General features: G+C 38.9%; 1 protein-coding gene across 6 annotated transcripts in view; it reads right to left on the reverse strand.

The window, feature by feature from the left end:
* Atf7ip (activating transcription factor 7 interacting protein) overlaps window positions 1-19,715 on the reverse strand; it is a 77,532-nt gene that overhangs the window by 11,992 nt on the left and 45,825 nt on the right. For all 6 annotated transcript variants that reach the window (XM_027429905.2, XM_027429906.2, XM_027429904.2 and 3 more), the window contains exons 4-10: window positions 18,865-19,010; window positions 16,821-16,958; window positions 12,433-12,498; window positions 10,986-11,059; window positions 10,358-10,446; window positions 6,783-7,421; window positions 2,122-2,183 (exon numbers count right to left, since the gene is read on the reverse strand). In XM_027429905.2, coding sequence (XP_027285706.1) covers window positions 2,122-2,183; window positions 6,783-7,421; window positions 10,358-10,446; window positions 10,986-11,059; window positions 12,433-12,498; window positions 16,821-16,958; window positions 18,865-19,010 — 1,214 coding nt within the window. The remainder of the gene's footprint in view (window positions 1-2,121; window positions 2,184-6,782; window positions 7,422-10,357; window positions 10,447-10,985; window positions 11,060-12,432; window positions 12,499-16,820; window positions 16,959-18,864; window positions 19,011-19,715) is intronic.

Genomic DNA, 19,715 nt, shown 5'->3' on the forward strand with positions numbered 1-19,715 from the left:
CAGGCTCCAAAGCTACAGAGAAATCCTGTCTTGAAAAACAAAACAAAACTAAACTAAACTAAACCTAAGGATATATGAAGAAGCCTTATGGAAAATCACTACTTTTAAAATAATTAAAAATATAAAGAAAAGGGAATTTGAATGGATATATTCCCTGCATAGGTGGACAATGTCCCTCCCAGGAGTCATGGGTTGTTATTAAATAAAATTCTGTGTTATGCATGGTTAAGGGTCATGGAGGCCCCTAGAACAACACAGTCTATTATTGCTCTTCTTTGTCTACCATAACTACATGATAAGAGCACACTGCTGAAAACACCACACACTTTGGTTGCAGGACATGAAGAAATCAACCTAGAACTGACTGGAAACTTCCTCACTGTCATCTTTCATAATGCTGACAGGCATGCAGGCCACTGGCAGAGGAAAGATATCACTGGTCTACCCAGTACTGCTCCCTGCATGCCATAATACTGATCTTCCAGGCAAGATGTGACATTCCCACTGGTACACTAGTAGTAACGTTATAGGAATAGCCAAATAGTGACATTAGTGCTACGGAGATAATCAAATTTGAGGCTGTCCCATAGAAGGCAATGTGTGACTGGTATTGTAAACCAGGTCAAATTATAGTGTGTGAGGTTGGCATGGGGGGCGTGGAGCAAACATGGACATGACACACTCTTATTGTTGTTTGCTAAACTGTCAAACTGTCTTCTAAATACTTATGTTTTCAGCCATGCATTTTTACTGCTCTTGGTTTTTGTCAGAGAACCTTCTCTTTGCAGTAGACAGTGTTAATACAAAGCTAGTTAAAGACTGAGAGAGACTGTGTGCTCAGCCATAAGTGTGACAATCTACAAACAACACACCCTCCCACCATCCAAGACTGAGTATGTGCAGGGACAGGAACTAGAATCAACGAAGAGCCAAAGGACGGGAGGAGTGTTGGGAATGCTGCCTTCTGGACACGACACAGCAGCTTCAGTGATGACCACACAAAACTGTGACAACCTACAGCACAAGCCCCTAGGATCCCACCAGTCAAATTCAAGCATGGGTACAGAAAGGTTCATGAGGCCTCGCCCTAGCTAAGGCATTACAAGCAATTGACGGCCACTGGAAGAGGGTGCAGCCAATGGCAGGTTAGCCCCGCCTCCACGCACACATGGGCAGCAGGAATTGGACTGTGGATTATTTGGGAGGGGCATGAAACTGGGAAGAGATGTGTGGTAGGGGATTTAGGGGGAGTTGGGAGTGGATGATCAAAATATATTGTATACATGTATAAAATTCTCAAAAAATAATTATCAAATATGTTAAAAATCATCGGCCTGGGCTCAAACGCAGTTTATTAGATGAAGATGAACTTCATGAAATTGATCCATCAACAGAATTTTTCCAGCCCAAGGAATTATTGAAACACTGGAATTAACACAGCTCAACAAAAATCTGATTGAGGGCCAGTGCAATGGCTCAGCAGATAAAGACTCTTGCCGCCAGACCCGAGGACTTTAGTTGCACCCCCAGGACCTAGCTAGACTAGACTTCAGAAAACCTATTAGTTGTCCTCTAATCTCCCTGTGGACCCTGCTACACCCCCAAACAAATAAACGTAGTAAGACCTTTTAAGTGAAGGAAAGGAAAGCTGAGTATAGGAAAGAAATAGTGACACCCCCAAAAAATCTAAAGAAAGGCATTTACAAACTGAAAAGTTTCAATGAACCCCAAGCAGAACTCTAAAAAATTCACTCCCATGTAAATCACAATGACACCACTGCAATCAACAATGAAAAGAAAATGTTGAATACAAACAGGAAAATTACATGTTATAGAAAAGCAAAGAGCCATTGCTACATTGAACAGTTCATTCAAATGCTGATGAGCTTATTAAAATCCACTAAACTAAAAGTACAACAAAGGTCTCCTGAAGGAAAAGGAACAGAAAACTTATACTCATGAGTTTGAAACTAGCCTGGGCTACATAAGATCCTGTCTCAAAAAAACAAACAAGAACAACAAAAGAAACCCAAAAACGCAGAACCTGCAATTAATGAAGTAAGGAAAACCATAATTTCTGTTGATCATAACATAACTCTGAGGTAAAGAGAACAATCTTACCTGCGATGTGCTATCTGCCACTTTCTTAACAGAAGAATCTACTGTTTTGTTTGTCTGGTTTTCTGAGAATTAAACAAAAAAAGGGGGGAATTTAACACATGTATAATAATTTCTATATTCTTTTCCAACTATTTTTTCTGCCAGCATGTTCCAGATGGTTTCTCTCACAGATCAGAAGGGAAATTCACATTATAAATTTTAAAGCTTCATATAATTTTAAATTATAACACTCATTCCCCAGAAACTTAAACTACCCTAAAGAATCCCTGAGAACTGCAATTTAACATTAGTACAATGTCAGGGTTCCAAGACGAGAGCAGTTAAGTGAAACATCATTCTTTCACAAGATGTGAAAATCTTTGGGGGAAAAAGTCTTAGATCAAAAGTGTTCATAATAAATTCATGAGGAGCATGTATGCATATGTCAGTTCAAGCACAGAATACTTTGTGCCGGTGCACAAACTTGTTCACAGCTATGTCTGGAGGCTTGAGGTTGACACCAGCTGTCTCCCTGACCACTCACCGCCTTATTTTTTTAGGCAGTCTTTCAGTTAACCTGGAGTTCACTGATTCTGCCGGGCTAGCTGGACAAGGGGCTTGAGGAATCCACTGCTATCTGTGCAGTGGATCTGCGCCCCTCCACTACTGGGCTTAGGTTCCAAGACCAGGCCTGACTTCGGTGTAAGTCCCCGGCTCTGAACTGGGGTCCTTGAGCTTGAACAGCAGACAGTTACTGAGTCACACCCACCCACATTACTTTCCTGCATTCATCTGCATTTAGATTGAATCAAGTTTCCAGGGGAAAATTGTTATATACATGAAAACAGAAAATAAGTGTGTCCCTGCCCAGTTTCTAATAGACAGAAGAGGAACTGTAAGATTTTATAGCTTTTCCATCCATTGAAGTGATTCACTTTCATTCTTTGATAATTAGTTGCATTATCAAGAGTGTTCTTGTGTCAAAACATCCCATCCTCTTTCCAGAGATAAACAGTTTCTTGGTCAAAATATGGTATTCCTGTTCTTTTTAAACCCTCAGAACACATACAGATTAGATCACTTATGCCTAGAAACTGATAAAGCTGTGTGTATTACATATATAATCCTAGATTTAAAGAATGAATTAAGAGAAACACCCTCATGTTGCTAAAAAGCAAGCCTTCATGATTTTTCCTTGCTTCGATTTTATTTTTGGAGAAGTAATGTTTTAATATAAATATACTTTTAAAAAATATTTAAATTTGGCAGGGTGTAGTGGTGCACACCTTTAGTCCCAGCACTTGGGAAGCAGAAGCAGGCAGAGCTCTGAGACAGAGGCCTAGATGATCAACATGGCAAGTTCTAGGCCTGACTGCCAGAACTATGTAAGACCCTGTCTTAAAAGCAATAAACACATATATATGAAAATGCTTTCTATATAAATTTCCTGTAAGACTTTTACCATAAAACTTGTTCTAGGCTACTTGTCTTACATGCTAGAGAATTAATATACACAGGCAATATTACCAAAACATCAGACTTTTTTATTTCTTTACATACACACTAAGTGTGTGTGTGTGTGTATACATATACTGCTTTGTTAATCAGAATGATTCCATTCTTAGCATAATTGTCTCAGGACAAGTCAATTATTTACAAAACTGTTAACAATATTACTTTCTCTAGATTTTCAATATGCCCTGCCCCTTTTAACTACAGGCTAAAAATACCCTAAACATTTTGTTGTTGTTTTGTTTGTTTTTGTTATTTTCTTTCTGTGTAGTCCTGGCTGTTTGTCCTGGAACTCACTCTGTAGACCCTGGCCTTGAACGCACTGGGACCTGCCCGCCTCTGGCTCCTGGCGATGGGATTGCAGGTGCGCGCCACTGCCTGGCAAACTCCCTCCATTTTTAATGCAGCATTTTTCAGTCTCAGTGCTCTTTTCCCTTCTGCTATCAACCTGAGCTACTCCTCCAGGTAGAAAATTAGAAATCATCTATCAATCAACAAAATTAACCAAGAAGTGAAATGAAATTTTAGCTTAAAAACCTTTCTATCATGTTGGACACACATTTATTTTATTATCTGCTTCATGGATTATGTTACTTAACACCAGTTGGTCATTTTAAAGAAGCATTTTATCTTTATTTTTTTTTTTTTTTTTTTTTTTTGTGTGTGTGTGTGTGTGTGTGTGTGTGTGTGTGTGTCTTTCTGTCTGTCTTGATTGAATGTGTACCACAAGTATGCAGATGCCTCTTAAGGTCATAAGAGGGAGTTAGTCAATCTTCTGGAGCTAGAATTATAGGCAGTTGTTAATTTTGCAATATGGGTGCTGGGAACTGAACCCAGATCCTCTGCAAGAGCAGCAAGTGCTCTTAATTGCTGAGCCATCTCTCTACTGCAGTCTTACCATAGTCCTCAAGGCATGTTACAGGTACCACGTGGTAGTATTCTACGGTAGGTCTCAGTGGAAATGGGAGGCAGACAGCTTGCAGAAACTCCAAAGAAATCATAGTGAAGGAGTAACTGCTTAGGGTTATTTAAACTCTAGTTTCCCCATATTGTGGAATGAGAGATGTTTAGTAAATTCTAATACTATATAACTCCCTTACAAATCAATCCCTTAATAGCTGTCTTACTAAGTGAGACTAACATTGAAAGTTTTAGAAGTCCAAACCAGGAGCACAAACTATTCCTGCAGAGAACCCAGAGTTCAAGCTCCAACACCCCTATCAAGTAGCTCATAATGAACTAACTCCCACTCTAAGCAAACTGACACCCTCTGTCCTCCTCTTACACACATACACATTTAAAGAGCAAGTCCAAACCATATTTTTTTAAAAAAATGATTTTTTTGTATGGAGATGTTTTGTTTCAAGTATGCCTGAGCACCATGTGCAGGCGCTGGTACCCAAAGAGTCCAGAAGAAGGCAGGGGATCCCCTGGGACTGGAGTTCAATGATTCTGAGCTGCTTTCTGGGTGTTAGGAATTGGACCTGGGTCCTCTGGAGGAGCAGCCAGTCTTAACTGCTGAGCCATCTCTGCAGCCCTTGCTGTCTAGTCTTACATTAACAAATTATCAAGAGAGTATCATCAAATTAGGCCACTTCTTTCTCTTCTGCACCTTTGTGCTTCCGTCTCTCATCTAATGTACTGCTCCTACCCCATCATTTGGTCACTCTAAATCCATTGTTATTTCTATCACACCATTTTCCACATTGCAGTCAGTATTCATGGGTGCCACACTCCTCCACATGCTAAAGAATTGTGTAGTGTTACAGTTCAACCATAACGTGTCTAGCCCATACCTTTTTTCAAGGACTCTCTTCACCCTCTCCATCTTCTTAAAGAAAAAAAGAGCCTAAAACTTTAATATTTATTACATTTATAACTACTCATTTAACGGCAAGGCTCCATATGTAATCTATAGAGGCAGAGAGAAAAGGACTACCTTCCATGTCTCTATGTGCCTGCAGGACTTTAACAAGTACCAATTATTTTTTGAAGGAATAAAGTACCACCTGACCCTAAAGGGTATCTACTTCATTATAAGCAATAACTATTTACTTAAAATCCATTAAGGATATAATGACCTGTAACAAAGATATACAAATGTAACCTAGTTATATAGCAAATATTTTATTAAGTAAATATATGTATGTAAATATAAGACAGGGCAAGTTATATGACCTACTAATTAATTTATAATAATGTTATAAGGGTATATAATTTAACTTCATTTTTCATATTTAGTAAAAATTTGCCACTTGATTCCAGCTTAAATTATGGGTAGTCTGAAAGGACAAATGACTACTATCATTTATGGCATCCCTGAAATTAGGCATGGTCCAAGAATTTTATTTATTGATTTATTTATTTGTTTGTTTGTTTGTTTATTGAGGCAGGGTTTCTCTGTGTAGCCCTGGCTATCTAGGAGCTCTTTCTGTAGACCAGGCTGGCCTCAAACTCAGAGATCCACCTGCCTCTGCCTCCCAAGTGCTGGGATTAAAGGTGTGTGCCACAACTTCCTGGCAACATATGGTTTTTAATTCTCTCTTGCAATAAACTTCTAAAATTAGACACTTAAAATGTATTTACTCAATTGTCCTGGCCCACCTAATCTATCATAAAAAGAAATTAAAAATAACACATAACGCTTGTTACAAAGCCTGTATAAAAACCCACAAAAATGAGATAATTACTAACAAATAAAATAGAAATGCTAACTTCCCGATCAAACTTTCTTTCAGACTGGGAAGGGCAAAGGGGAGGAGAGATGACAAGTGTATGGGGCACTGAAACAGTGAGAAAAGAGGGATCAGTTCTACTTTTTAAGGCACAGGAAAAGTAACTAACTACTGGCTGAAATCATCTATGATATAAAGAAAAAAATAAAACAAAGAGTCCCAACACAAAAAATTTTTTGAAGAGTTCAACATCCCGAACTATTACATGTTGTATACATGGATCAAATTTTGACAGATCCCACCAAAGCTATACAAATATTACTCCTCAATAAGAAAGCCCAGTGAAATAAACCTCTCACATTCCACTTTAGTGGTATCATTTATCATTAGGTATTCAGGAAATTACTACAAATAATCAAGAAAATTCTGTTTATCCCATGTATCCAATGATGCTAGAAAGAGCTTTTGTTTCTGTTACTAAGCAAACCAACTTACCAGTTCTTGGGGTGGCAGAGCTATTTTGTTCTGCAGAAGATGAAGTGCTAAAAGCAGATACTGGGATTTTCATCTGTATTGGGCCTCGGGGATTGTTTGATGAGCTATACAGTCCTGATGGGCCTACCGGGGGTAAAGAAGTCCTTGTGGCCTGCACAATAGAATGTGCAGTCGGGACGGCCTGTACAGCCAGCGTTGTCCCCAAGGGTGCAGCAGTGGCAGAAGAGTTCCTCTGAATACTAGGACTGGGCACTGATGGAATGTTTGGTTTAGTGGGGTTTGGCAAGGGTGGCAAGGATATTGGATTTTTGGTAAGCCCACTCACTGTCGGTGGGCTTTGCACAGATATGAATTCAACGCTGCCAGACGGTTGATTCGTCACGATAGTCCCTGGATGGCTTTGTAGGAGCTGAGGCTGAGAGGTCACGGCAACGGGGACATGCAGAATCACTGGCAGGGGCTGCAGGGAGATTGTAGGCTGAGGATTTCCACTAGGCACCTGAGTAGTGGCAACTACTGTGGCTGTGCTGGGAGCGGGAAGAAGAGAGGCTGCCGGCAGAGAACCCGAGCTTGCTGAAGGCTGCAGCTTAGGCTGACTACTGACGACTGCTGGAGGAGGGACAAGACTGGCTGAAGACACTACAGAAAAAAACACAAGTCTCAGTCTAGATTGCTACCTTAATTTATCAGCAAAAAGTAAGTCACAAATTAACTATCTATTGTATACAGAAAAACCATCACAAAATAATTTCCAGGTTTAAGTTAGAAAACACTGAAATGTTTAGAGGCGATTCTGCATGTACACTTAATTTCTTTATAAAAATGCCACATGATTTAATGTTAATACACAAGATTGCTATCTCAATATCAAAACATCTCTTGAAAATTACAACATTCACTTCAGAGGAACTAACTGGAAAAGCAACTAAAAAATACTGAAAACTAAGTAAAACTATGCAGGTATGTTTAACCCTCATTCTAAACAGCGTAAATGCTTTAAACATCAACACTACCCAGCTCAGGTAGGGAATCTGGAAAGCCATGGCCACAGTGAGTGAAGCTGATGGCTGAAATTACTGAGTTTCTAGGGAAAGAACTCACCATGGGAGAAGGATCCCTTAGAGGAGACTATGCAAACACTACTGACACAGAGGAAAGCACTAAGAGATGAATTAAGAAATGGAACAAACCAAAGAGGTAAAAGAGTAAGCGCAGACCAGAGATTTACAGTTGCTTATGACTCAACTACTGAGGTTTAGTCTCATTGGAACAGCTTTAAAATATAACTTAACTGACTACTCAGATATCTAGTCTTTCCAAAACCATGGGTACAGCAGAGCAGTAATTCTCAGTGAGTGCAGAGGGCTACCACTAGTTTCCTGAGAACCTAGCATGGACCTTACAATTTCAAAGCTATTTTCATAATAGTAATGAGACATTTGACTTTTGCACTATGTAGACAAAAGGTGAATGCCTACTGGCTTAGTTCAGCAGGTCCTTATCTGTGGACATCATATCCTAAAACTCCCAGTGATGCATAAGACAGAACAGGGAACTTTACACACACCATGTCTTTTCCTATGCAGCCATGTAACCCTTAACAACATGGGTATGTTTTAAGAAATGTGTCATTACATAATTCCAATGCTGTATGATCAATCACAAGAGTGTACAAATCCAGCTGGGATATACCAATCACTCAATGAAATATTTGCAGCCACTACAAGCATAAATGGCATTATCAGTTCACAGTAAACTATTGGTAATACTAATAAAGCAGTAAAGTTGTCATTCAGTACCCTACACAATTCTATTTGCTACAGTCTGTATAGCTCACAAAGTTACAGCTCTGCTCACATGAACATAACACACTCAGGAGTAACATGTGGAGTAACTATTTACAATAGTAAAACAGCTGGCTAAGGCCTCAGCAGCTGACAAGAATTTCTCAACTCCATATGATCTCACCAGACAACTGTTTCAAATGCATTCACAACTCACTGAAACATCATGACCATAATTAGAAACTGTACACTAACTTGGAAATTAAGCATAGTAAAAAAATAATAATAAAATGTTATCACAATAAAAGATATGAATTATTAGTGGAATGTGCCATGTAATGTCTATAGGCCATGGTAACGGATAATGGAAAAAGAAGCTATGGTAAGGAGAAAACTACAAAATCCAAGATGATACAGAGTTACCAAATAATCCTGTCACACTAACCTCTTCCCTAACAAATGCTTATCATAGTATTTAAAACAGTCAATTCCACTTTAAAATGTCCACAAAGAAGTAATAAGAACTAAAGTTTTTATTATGTCCCATCCCCAAGTAAAATCACAGGCTGGCCTTGAACTTACCATCTGCCTGCCATAGCCTGATGAGTTCTGGAATAACAGGCCTGTACTTACAATGCCTAGCAGGACCTACTTTCCTGAAAGAGTGACTTACAAAAACAATGAGAAAAGCACATGGTTTCTGAATCTGCTCTGCACTAGCTAGCCTCAGCTATCCAGCCTGTTTCCATCTGTCCAGATGGGGCTGCATTCCTTTCATATATGAAGTCAGCAGACTGAAAGACATTGAAAGCAGCTACACACACAAGAATCCAACCAGCTTTAGCAGTTTAACATCTTTACCAAGATTTTAAAGAAATATGTAAAAGGCAACATATCCCAGTTTTCACCGGTATTTATACATGCCCACATATGCCCATGTGTGTACATGGACATGGTAGAGGTCAGAGGACAGCTCAAGTGTCATTCCCTTGGTGCCATTGACCTTTCTCTTTCAGTATTTTCTATTTAGTCACTGGCACCTTCACACACAGTCTTCAACAACTTGGTGGCAGCCACTCTTCATCTCCCTTTTGTTCCTTTGTTGGGACAGGGTCTTTACTGGCCTGCAGCTCACTATGTAGGCTGGCTGCCCAGAGCCTGCTCCTCTCTAGCACTGGGACAGTCAAGTGTGGCGGCTGCCTTTGTTTATTTATTAAGGGTTCTGGAAACCAAACTCAGATCTCTGCCCTTTCACTGATTATTTTTTAAAAATACAGTTATTTTCTATTTTTAAAAAGTTTCTTTGTGTGCATATTGCAAGATTATTATAATTTATTTCTGTGTGGTTTTGTTTACTCAAGACAAGGGCTTACTATGTAGCCCTGGCTGTCTCAGAGCTCACTATGTAGATCAGGCTAGCCTCAAACTCAGAGATTCGCCTGCCTCTGGGCTTATTAATAATTTTAAGTGAACAAAAATCCTTAAAGTTTTATTTTCATTCAATTGATAGCACCAATTAGTTTAACTCAAAAACTCTCTTGAGTTCTTAGTAACTTCATGAGACTGTAAAGGGCCCTAGAGATAAAAGTTTGAGAAGTACTACACTAGGAATTTCAATGTCTATCTTTTCACGCATACTTGTTTACAATTCAAAATTGTTTTTAAATGTATTCCTATTTATACCAAAGTGTGCTGTTTTCTAACCCATTTCCAACCACAAAAAAAACATAAGAGAATCAAAGATACTACGTCCCAAGAAAATGTATTTTTGGTATTAAAAAAACAAGTTACCTGTATTCACAGGAGTTTGAAAGGATGGTGGTGGACCCTCGCTAACATTTCTTTTGGACTCCAGCATCTGCCGTACTGTGCCTGCATTTCTATGAAACAGATACATGTACAGTCAATGGCTATGGCATCCTAGGGGAACCCACCAAAGCACAGGAAAAACAGTGGCCCCTGGTGGGAAAGGGTAAGATCTGGGATTTGCATCCAATGCCTGAAGTCACAGTGTTGGTACACAGACTGCCATGTCAGAGAACACTGCAGAAGAGTCCCTATCCATACGCTACTGTCATCAGTTACCTAAAGACTGAATATAGCTGAAAGCACACTCTTATCACTGACCAAAGCAGTTTTCAATTGCTAAAAACTTTTAATGACATGATCTTAAATATGTAGAGTTTAGGGGAGGGGTGGCCCCTAGATTTAGTCCTCAACACTGCAAAAGCAAAAAGAAAGTCATAACAAAAGAAAACACTGCAATAATTAACAAAAACAATACATAGTAATATAAAGAAGAAGGAGAAAAGCAACTATGACATTACTCATTCACGGATGCACAGGCATTTACAGTTACATGCCAAGACTAACCTTGCCTAACTAACCTTAAGCGCGATGAACGGACCACAGTTCTTACCTATAGGTCACATTGTTATTGCTGCTGGCATCACTGGCAGGCTTTCCTGGTGATGTAGGTGGGTTTGGAGGGCTCTAAAGAGGGGGGAAATACCAAAGTAAAACACAAAATCAATATACAGGAACTATTTTTTAAAAAAAACAATGTTTAAGTACTTTCTCAGTATTTGATCCCTTATCTAACCAATACAATAGAAAAGCACTGCAGGGTCAGACATCACTACTTTTGTCTTTTCCTATTTTCTTGTGGAAGTTTTTCTTCATAAACCTCAATTTTTCCCATACTGTCAAGATGCCAGCCTTGTCTACAGAGTAAATTCCAGAATAGCCCAGCTCTTAGGCAGTGAAAGAAACAATCAAAACAAGAAAGATGGTGAAGATGTTACTGAAAGAGGGGGCCGTGTTCCAGCCCCAGCAACCAGCAGAACCTGGCAGTTTCGACCACATGGTTATTCTGGCTTTAGAGTCAAGGATATAAGAAAGAGGTTGTGCAATCTCCCTCTGCAGCTAAGGAAAGCCATGGAAGCCAGGCATGTGGCACGGGTGTCCCTCCATGCATACAGGCCCAGAGAAGACACTGCATGAAGCGGTGAAGGTGAAGGCTAGATTGCCTTGGAGACCCCAAGGTACTGGAGATGCCAGAGTTCTGGGATACCTGCCAAGGACAGCTGCTAACAGGAAGTGAAACCAGCCCAAGAGAGAGAAGTGTGTTGCAGTCAACAGAGCTGAAAGGAGCTGGAGATCTGAAGAGTGCTTTGACATCAGACATGGAGATGCAGAGTTTGGAGTTTGTCCCACTGGTTTTCAGTCTTGCTTTGGCCCAGTGTTTCCTCACTATACTCCCTTTCCTCCCTTTTGGAATGGTAATATATATCCTGTGCCATTGCTAAGTATGTGATCTGGTTTTTTACTTTAATTTTACACTTAAGAGACTGCCTTGAGTTTTAGAAGAGACTTTGAACTTTGGATATTTAAACAGTATTGGGGCTATTATAGACTATGGGGACTTTTGGACTCAATGTATTGCATTATGATATGGCCAGAAGCCTATGGGGGCCAAGGAATGGAATGTGGTAATTTCAATAAGAATGTCCCCCACAGGCTCAAATATTTGAATGCTTGGGCACCAGGAAGTGGCACTATTAAGAGAAGTGACCTTGTAGGAAGAAGTGTATTGCTGAGGGCAGACTTTGAGGTTTTAAAAAGCTCAAGCCAGGCCCAGTGTCACTCTCTCTTCCTGCTGCCTGCCCATCAGAATGTAGAACTCACCAGCACCATGTCTGCCAATGTGCCACCGTGTTGCCCACCATGACAATAACAGACTAAACCTCTGAAACTGTAGGCCAGGCCCAATTGGTTTTCCATTGTAAGAGCTGCCATGGTCATGGAATCTCTTCACAGCAATAGAACACTAAGGCAACGAACACAGCTAGAACAGCAATGCTTACTTCTTGTCTTTTCTTAAGATCGTCTTTGGCTGCTCCAAAACGTTTGGTTAATCTGGCTATTTTGGCCTAGAAAACAAACAAAAGTCAAGTGGTGTAACTCCTTAAAAGTCTGCTATACACAAGAGAGAAATCTAAAGATGACAGGCTCTTCAAAACAAAGTCTGACAAGCTGACTATAAAATACATACTTGGAACCAACACTCATAGGAAACCCACTGTGGCTTCTGAAATAATTGCCAGGTGTAAGTACTAATAGACCAGCTTGCCCTTACCAACAACTAGGCGTGTTTACTTGCAGGAGAATATTTTGGAATATGTATGGTTTTATTTACAGTTATTTTTCAAAATGGTTGTAATCACACTTCGCTTTCTTATTGAAAGATACAGGTATGTAGGCATACATGCAAGTCCTAAGAGATCCCTTGACAAAACTATTTGGATATCTAAGTACTGTACTGACTGATTTGAACGTGAACTTTTCTACGAGAGAGATGGTTTCTCAACCTTTCCAACGCTGCAAGCCTTTAGTCCTCATGGATCTGGTGCCCTCTTATGGTGGGCAGGGAGACATACAGGCAGAACACTTAAATCTTAAAAAAAAAAAAATACAGTTCCTCATGTTGTGGTGACTCCCCCACCCCGCAGCCATAGAATTATTTTATTTCATTGCTACTTCATAACTGGAATTTATGCTACTGTTATGAACTGTAACGTAAATGCCTGATATGGCAGCATATTATATGTGACCCCCAACAGGGTCGTGGCCCACAGGTTGAGAACTGCTGTACTAGGGGCTGATTATATAATTGTTTTTCCTACTGAATAAGGTGAATGTTTCCCAGTGCCCTGCTACAGTCATGTAAGGCTGTAATTGATGGCTTGATAGCTTTGTTTTTTCAGAATACTTATTTAGGGTTGGTCATTCACCCAGTGGAATTCTGGGCGCATGCATGCGTGGATGCGCATTTACCACTCACTGAAGTTTCTCATACCTTCACATCATACTTTTCCTGTCTTTCCTGATTTGCTTCTCCTGTTCTGTCCTTTCCCTATTCCCTTTTCTAGTTCTAATTAACTATGACTTAATTTTAAAGTCCTGAGTTTATCAGATGTGTCCTGGGTTTTGAGAGCAGATGTTATCTCCCCTGTTGTTATTTTACTACATTTAAGGATGTTGTTGTGCAAGTGGCTCAGCATTTGCATCCCCCAGACCCACACAACAGAGAGTCTTCTGCAAGCTGCCCTGATTCCATATGTGCACCATGTATGTACACACACACACACACTCACTCACACACACACATACATACATACATACACACACACAGACACACACACTCACACATATACAAACACACACACACACTCACACATATACAAACACACAAACACACACACTCACACACACATATACACAAACACACACACATACACTCACACACACACACACACACACACACTAAATAAATAAATAAATAAAAGTAATAAAAATTTAAACATGGACTTTTCTTTTTTTAAAGAGCAATTGTTACTGTGGTATATATACTCTCTTCTCAGGAGAGACTGAAACCTCAAGGGAAAGCAGTCAGCTAAAACATGAAACCAGAAGTATCAATCAACAGACACATACATTAAAATGTGACATGTGAAGAGTCCTCCGAAACTTAATGACCCTTAAATAACTGAATCCAAGGATAACAAAATGATTGAAATGCCAAACAATTAAAAAATCTAATTTTAAAAAGAAAAATCACCTCAATGAAAACAAAATTAAGTTAAATGAAGCAAAGCAAATTTGATACTTAGATAGCAAATTCAAATTTAACAGATTCTCAAAATAACATATAGTTCATGGAAACATTAGAAACAAAAAGGTCAATAAAAATTTTTAAAGCTCAGTGGGATCCATCATTCAAAGACATCAATCAAAAGAAAGAATACCAGGCATTGAAACCAAGGTAAGGAAATCTTATATTCATTCAGCAATAAAGAAAAATAACAAGAATAATGAACCATCACCACAACTTTCAGGAACTCTGATCAAGAGACCAAACTTAATCCCTGAGGTAAGAAGGAGCTGAGATGCAAACTAAAAGCACAGAAAATCTATTCAATCATATTATAGCAGAAAATTACCCTGATTTGGAAAAAAAGACAGATGTTTAAGTATGGAAGGTATTTAGAAACCTAAACAGATATGACTAGAAAGAAACTCATGTCACATTATAGTTAAATTATCAAGAGTACTCAACAAAGAATGCAGATAGCTACAAAAGTGAAGGGCCATCTTACAAAGGCAAATTCACTACAATTTTATTACAGTATAAAACCTAAAAGTCAAGAAAGCGTGCTCAGAGGTTAAGAGCACTGGCTGCTCTTCCAGAGATCCTGAGTTCAAGTCCAGCACCACATGGTGACTCACAACCATCTGTGATGGGATCTGGTGCCCTCTTCCGGTGTGCAGGGAGGAACAATGTATACACAATAAATAAATAAAATTTGCTTTAAAAAAAAAAAAGGGCCAAGAAAACATGGAATGACATATTTCAGGTAAATTACTACTAAAAAGGTTACAATATGCAGAAAAGTTATCCTCTAAATTCTAATGGAGCAGAGGCATTCTAAGATGAATAAACACTAAATCAAACCATGACTACTTAAATAAAAATTTAAAATTTAAGAAAATCCTACATACACAAAGAAAGTCACAATCACAAAAGCTTAGAAAAAAATGAGTTCCATGAGAATGTTTGAACAAACATAATTAGAAAATAATAAAACAAATTCAATATAGTGACTTAGCAAACGTCTTAGATGAGTAAGAGAGAAAGAAAAAAATAAAGTATTCAAATCATCTTAGGAGCTGGGACCATGGTATAAGACAGAATTCCAGGAATGAGGATATAATTCTTAGTAATAAATGTAAATCATCTTCACTCTCCAGTTCAAAGATGCAGACAGGCTGATTAGATTAAAACAGGAGAAAAAAAAAAAATCCAACTGATTACTGCCTGCAAGAAACACATCACACTGACAAAGATATAGAATTAATGTGAAAGGATAGAAAATGATATTCCAAGCAAATGATAACTGAAATCGAGCTGGAGCAGCTGCATACATATGTTATTTGATGAAGCAGAACTTAAGCCAAATTTAGAATAAAGAAGTTCATTATGCTAATAAAAAGATCAACCATTATACATCCTTTTCATTCTCCTTGCAGAATTATTAGGGAATATTCTATACAGTTTGTTTGAGGAATTGATTGAATAAAGAAACATTTGAGCAGGGAGTGGGGAGTGAGAGCTCAGTTGGTAGTGTTTGCCTAGCAGGAACAAGGCCCTGGGTCAAACCCCTAACACCACAAAAACCAGATGTGGTGGTGTATGCTTATACAGAAGTCCTAGATTATCCTCAACTATACATGCATTAGTAAACTAAAATCTTTTTTTAAAATTATGTGTATAAATGTTTCCACCAGCATGTACGTGCATACACCATGTGTGTGTCTTGTGCCCAAGGAGGCCAGTGAAAAGGCATTAGATCCCCCACAGGAGTTGTAGATGGTTGAGTCAGTGTGTGGTGCTGAGAACTGAACCTGGGTCCTCTGCAAGAGCAGCCAGTGCTCTTAACCACCGGGAGTCAGCACTCCAACACTATAAACTAACACCATCATAATATCCACAGAGAAAGCAGACAGACACAAAAATAATCTTTCACAAATACTATTTTGTATCTATGGTATGCTGTATACCAACCTTTCTTCAGTAACAAACTTCTTTTAAGTACCTATTTAGATAATTTCTGAGTCTCTCATGTGAGTTAAATTACGCCAAAGCTCATAAAGTCTACAACAGCAGTTTATAAGGGTCACTGCAAAAATAATCAATTAATATGGAGTCTATTGGACTGGGTGGTTCCCTCCTAATCTAACTTATATAACTGGTCCCTTCAAATACAGAGAAATTTGAATACAAAATACACAGAGAAAATGCCATATGAAGGCAAAGCCACCCATGGAAATGAGGCCTCCTCAGAGCTGTCAGCAATCATCTAAGAGAAGAGACATGGTGTATACTCTTCCTCACAATGCTACAGCTCAGAGAAATCCACCTGCTGCTGGCACCCTCATCTTGAGTTTCCAGTCTCCAACTGTGAAATAATACATTTCAGTTGGCCAAGCATCCAGCTATGTATGGTTCTGTCTTTACAGCAGCTCCAGCAAGAACTAATAAGGCCCCTTTCTCTTCTTATATAGAATGTAAATGTATTTTGTAGTCAACTTCAAATACATGAAAATGATAATATATAATCAGACAATGCATTACGCACAGAGTATAAAGTTAGTGTCAGTGCACAGAGTATAAAGTTAGTGTCAGTGCACACACCTGTAGTTCGGTGAGAACTGCTTTGTGTCTTTTGTTGCATTCTATCTTTTCCACTCGTGTTTTCAATTCTGCCAAAGTCTTATCAAACACAGCACACTGTAGAGCACACAACTTCTCTTCTAGTAACCACTGTATGACCTAAAAAGGGAGAAAAAAAAATTCCTTTGTTACAATGTTACAAAAGGGGCAATTCAGCAAACAAAACCAGTAAATATTAAGAATAACATTAATATAAACTTCATTAATGAATAAAACAAAGCTAACTAATTTAAAGAATAGAATTTCAAACTCAATGCTATCTACTGCCATTCACCACTACCTCAAACCGGAAGCCCATGTAAAGGGTTATATTTCCAGAGTGGAATTCTGAGAATAATGTGAAGCATATCTTTCTCCTTAGCCACCTTATTATGCTGAGCCCACTTTAACAAAATTTGTTAAAAAGAACAGCTTCAAAAATTTTTTCATGAATTAAAGACTGGCAATTTTGTGAGATGCAGTAAAAATGTCACTGGAGTATCGAAAGCAATAAAATATTTCTAAATGTTTATCCAAAATTCAACTGTTGCTTCATCTGAACCACAACAAGCAGGACACTGACCTATCTATGAACTATCCCTGAGGAATCTGTTCTAGAGATGGGAGCCCACCCATGGGTGTCCCTAACCCTCCTGATTCTAACAACACCATGTGTACTATTACCTCAGCATGCACACAAAAAAGGAACTAGGCAGGAACAGCATTTTTATTGCTTTACTATTTTTTAAATCTGTTCTTTCTAAAGAAAGCACAGATATTTGTACTATTTATTCTTGTAACTTAGTGGAAGAACTTTGGTTTATTAATTCATAGCTAAATACTAAGACCCTGAAAGACAAAACCAGACTTGGTGACTCACACCTGTAATCACATCCCCTGAAAGTTGAAGCACGAGGACACTGTCAAGACTAAAGTCAACCTGGGCTACAACCTAAGCTATTATAAACTACTGACTCGAGCCGGTCGTTGGTGGCACACGCCTTTAATCCCAGCACTCAGGAGGCAGAGGCAGGTGGATCTCTGTGAGTTCGAGGCCAGCCTGATCTCCAGAGCGCGAGTGCCAGGATAGGCTCCAAAGCTACACAGAGAAACCCTGTCTCGAAAAACCAAAAATAAATAAATAAATAAATAAATAAATAAATAAATAAACGAGCAAACAAACTACTGACTCTTGGGGGGGGGGGCACGACAGACACCTGAGTTTAAAGTATTTTGAACACATGTTGATGTGGATATGTGTGGTGTACATGCAAGTGCAGGTATGTGTGTCCATGGATTCCAGAGGTTAATAACATCAGGTGTTTTCTATGGTCACTCTGCACCTTGTTTTGAGACAGGGTCTCACACTGGTTGAGCTGGAGTTCACCAACTACCTAGACTGGCTGGTCATTGAAGCCTAGGGGTCTCTTGCCTCAGCTTCCCAGTGTACACCACTGCTTGGCTTTTCATAAGTGTGGCAGATGAGAACTCAGGTTCTTGTGCTCACACAGTATTTACCCTCTGAGAGGTCTTCCCTTTGTCACATTTTGCAAACACATGTAACATTAATTTTCAATATTTGTATGCTAGCATAACAGATATAGAGGGAAATTTTAGAAAAATCTTTACTCTGAACATTCCCTTTTCCTAGTGCATCCAAAGCTTCATCTCTCATGCTTTATATTAACATAAAAAGGGTTTTAGAATGTAAGGTAATATTCAATACAGGAAAAAAGAGAAAAGCTCAAAAACTATTCAGTTTTACTATAATAACAAATAGGGAAATATCTTATTTCCCTTTCAATAACCACTACCATCTTTTAAAATAAAAAATCATAGCCAAACAGAGTCATTTTAAAGTGATGTTAACAAAAATAATCACAGATTTCATAGCTTGTCATTGTCTTCAAATTCTGACTAGTTAAGTTCTGACTGGATACATAAACACGGAAGAATGGGATCATGCTAGAAATCGTGATGCATACACACAGTGACACTCGGGACACTGAAATGCTATGTGCAGCACCTTCTGAAGCTTCCGGTTAATGTCTCCTTTGGCTGTAATCTTGACTTGAAACTCTGCCTCGTATTCTTCCTCGATATAGCGCCGACGTTTGGACTGCACATTGTCCATGTCTTCTGATTTAGAACGTTTCCGTCTGGAAAATTCATCTGAGAATAACAACAACAAAACCCCCGCAACGATCAGTCTACTGTTATAGCTACAAGACTCACCAGCACAGTGTCAGTCAGTCAGTCACTGCATGACTGTTCTTAAGAGTCCCAGCAGGTATATGAAGCCCGGCTTTAAAGCTGAGATCATGTTCAGCATGCCAGGAGAACTCTCCCAACTGCTCAGCAATGCACACTGAAAACATGGAGCATTCTTTCCTTGAAATGCTCATGTTCAGAGAGAGATGGCTTACAGATAACTGGAACCTCCCATAATCTTCCCTCTGCTCAATTTCATAGCACATATAAATGCTTTAATAACATATAATGGCCATCCTATGTCACAGACTTCTATTATCTTTGTATATTCTGAATTATTTAATTCTTTCTCTGTGAAAACAGGTGCATGGCAGTCATACTGACTGAGTCATTCAGTTATTCAGCCCTGAGCAGTGACTCTAACAGATACTCTAAACATGTCCTAAGAGCTCAGATACACACAGATAGTAAAATTAATGCCACAAAAGTACAATTGGCACAGAATAGACATTCAAACACTTCACTTAAAAAACTATTTCAAATGTTAACATTCATGAAATCGTTGAGAAAAATTTAACTGGTTTTTCAGCATTTCAAATATTAAAACACTGCCATGAGGTAGTGTCACACACATTGAATCCCAGGACTCAGGAGGCAGAAGCAGGC

This window comes from Cricetulus griseus, chromosome 8, assembly GCF_003668045.3.
Source record: "Cricetulus griseus strain 17A/GY chromosome 8, alternate assembly CriGri-PICRH-1.0, whole genome shotgun sequence".
Classification (NCBI taxonomy): Eukaryota; Metazoa; Chordata; class Mammalia; order Rodentia; family Cricetidae; genus Cricetulus; species Cricetulus griseus.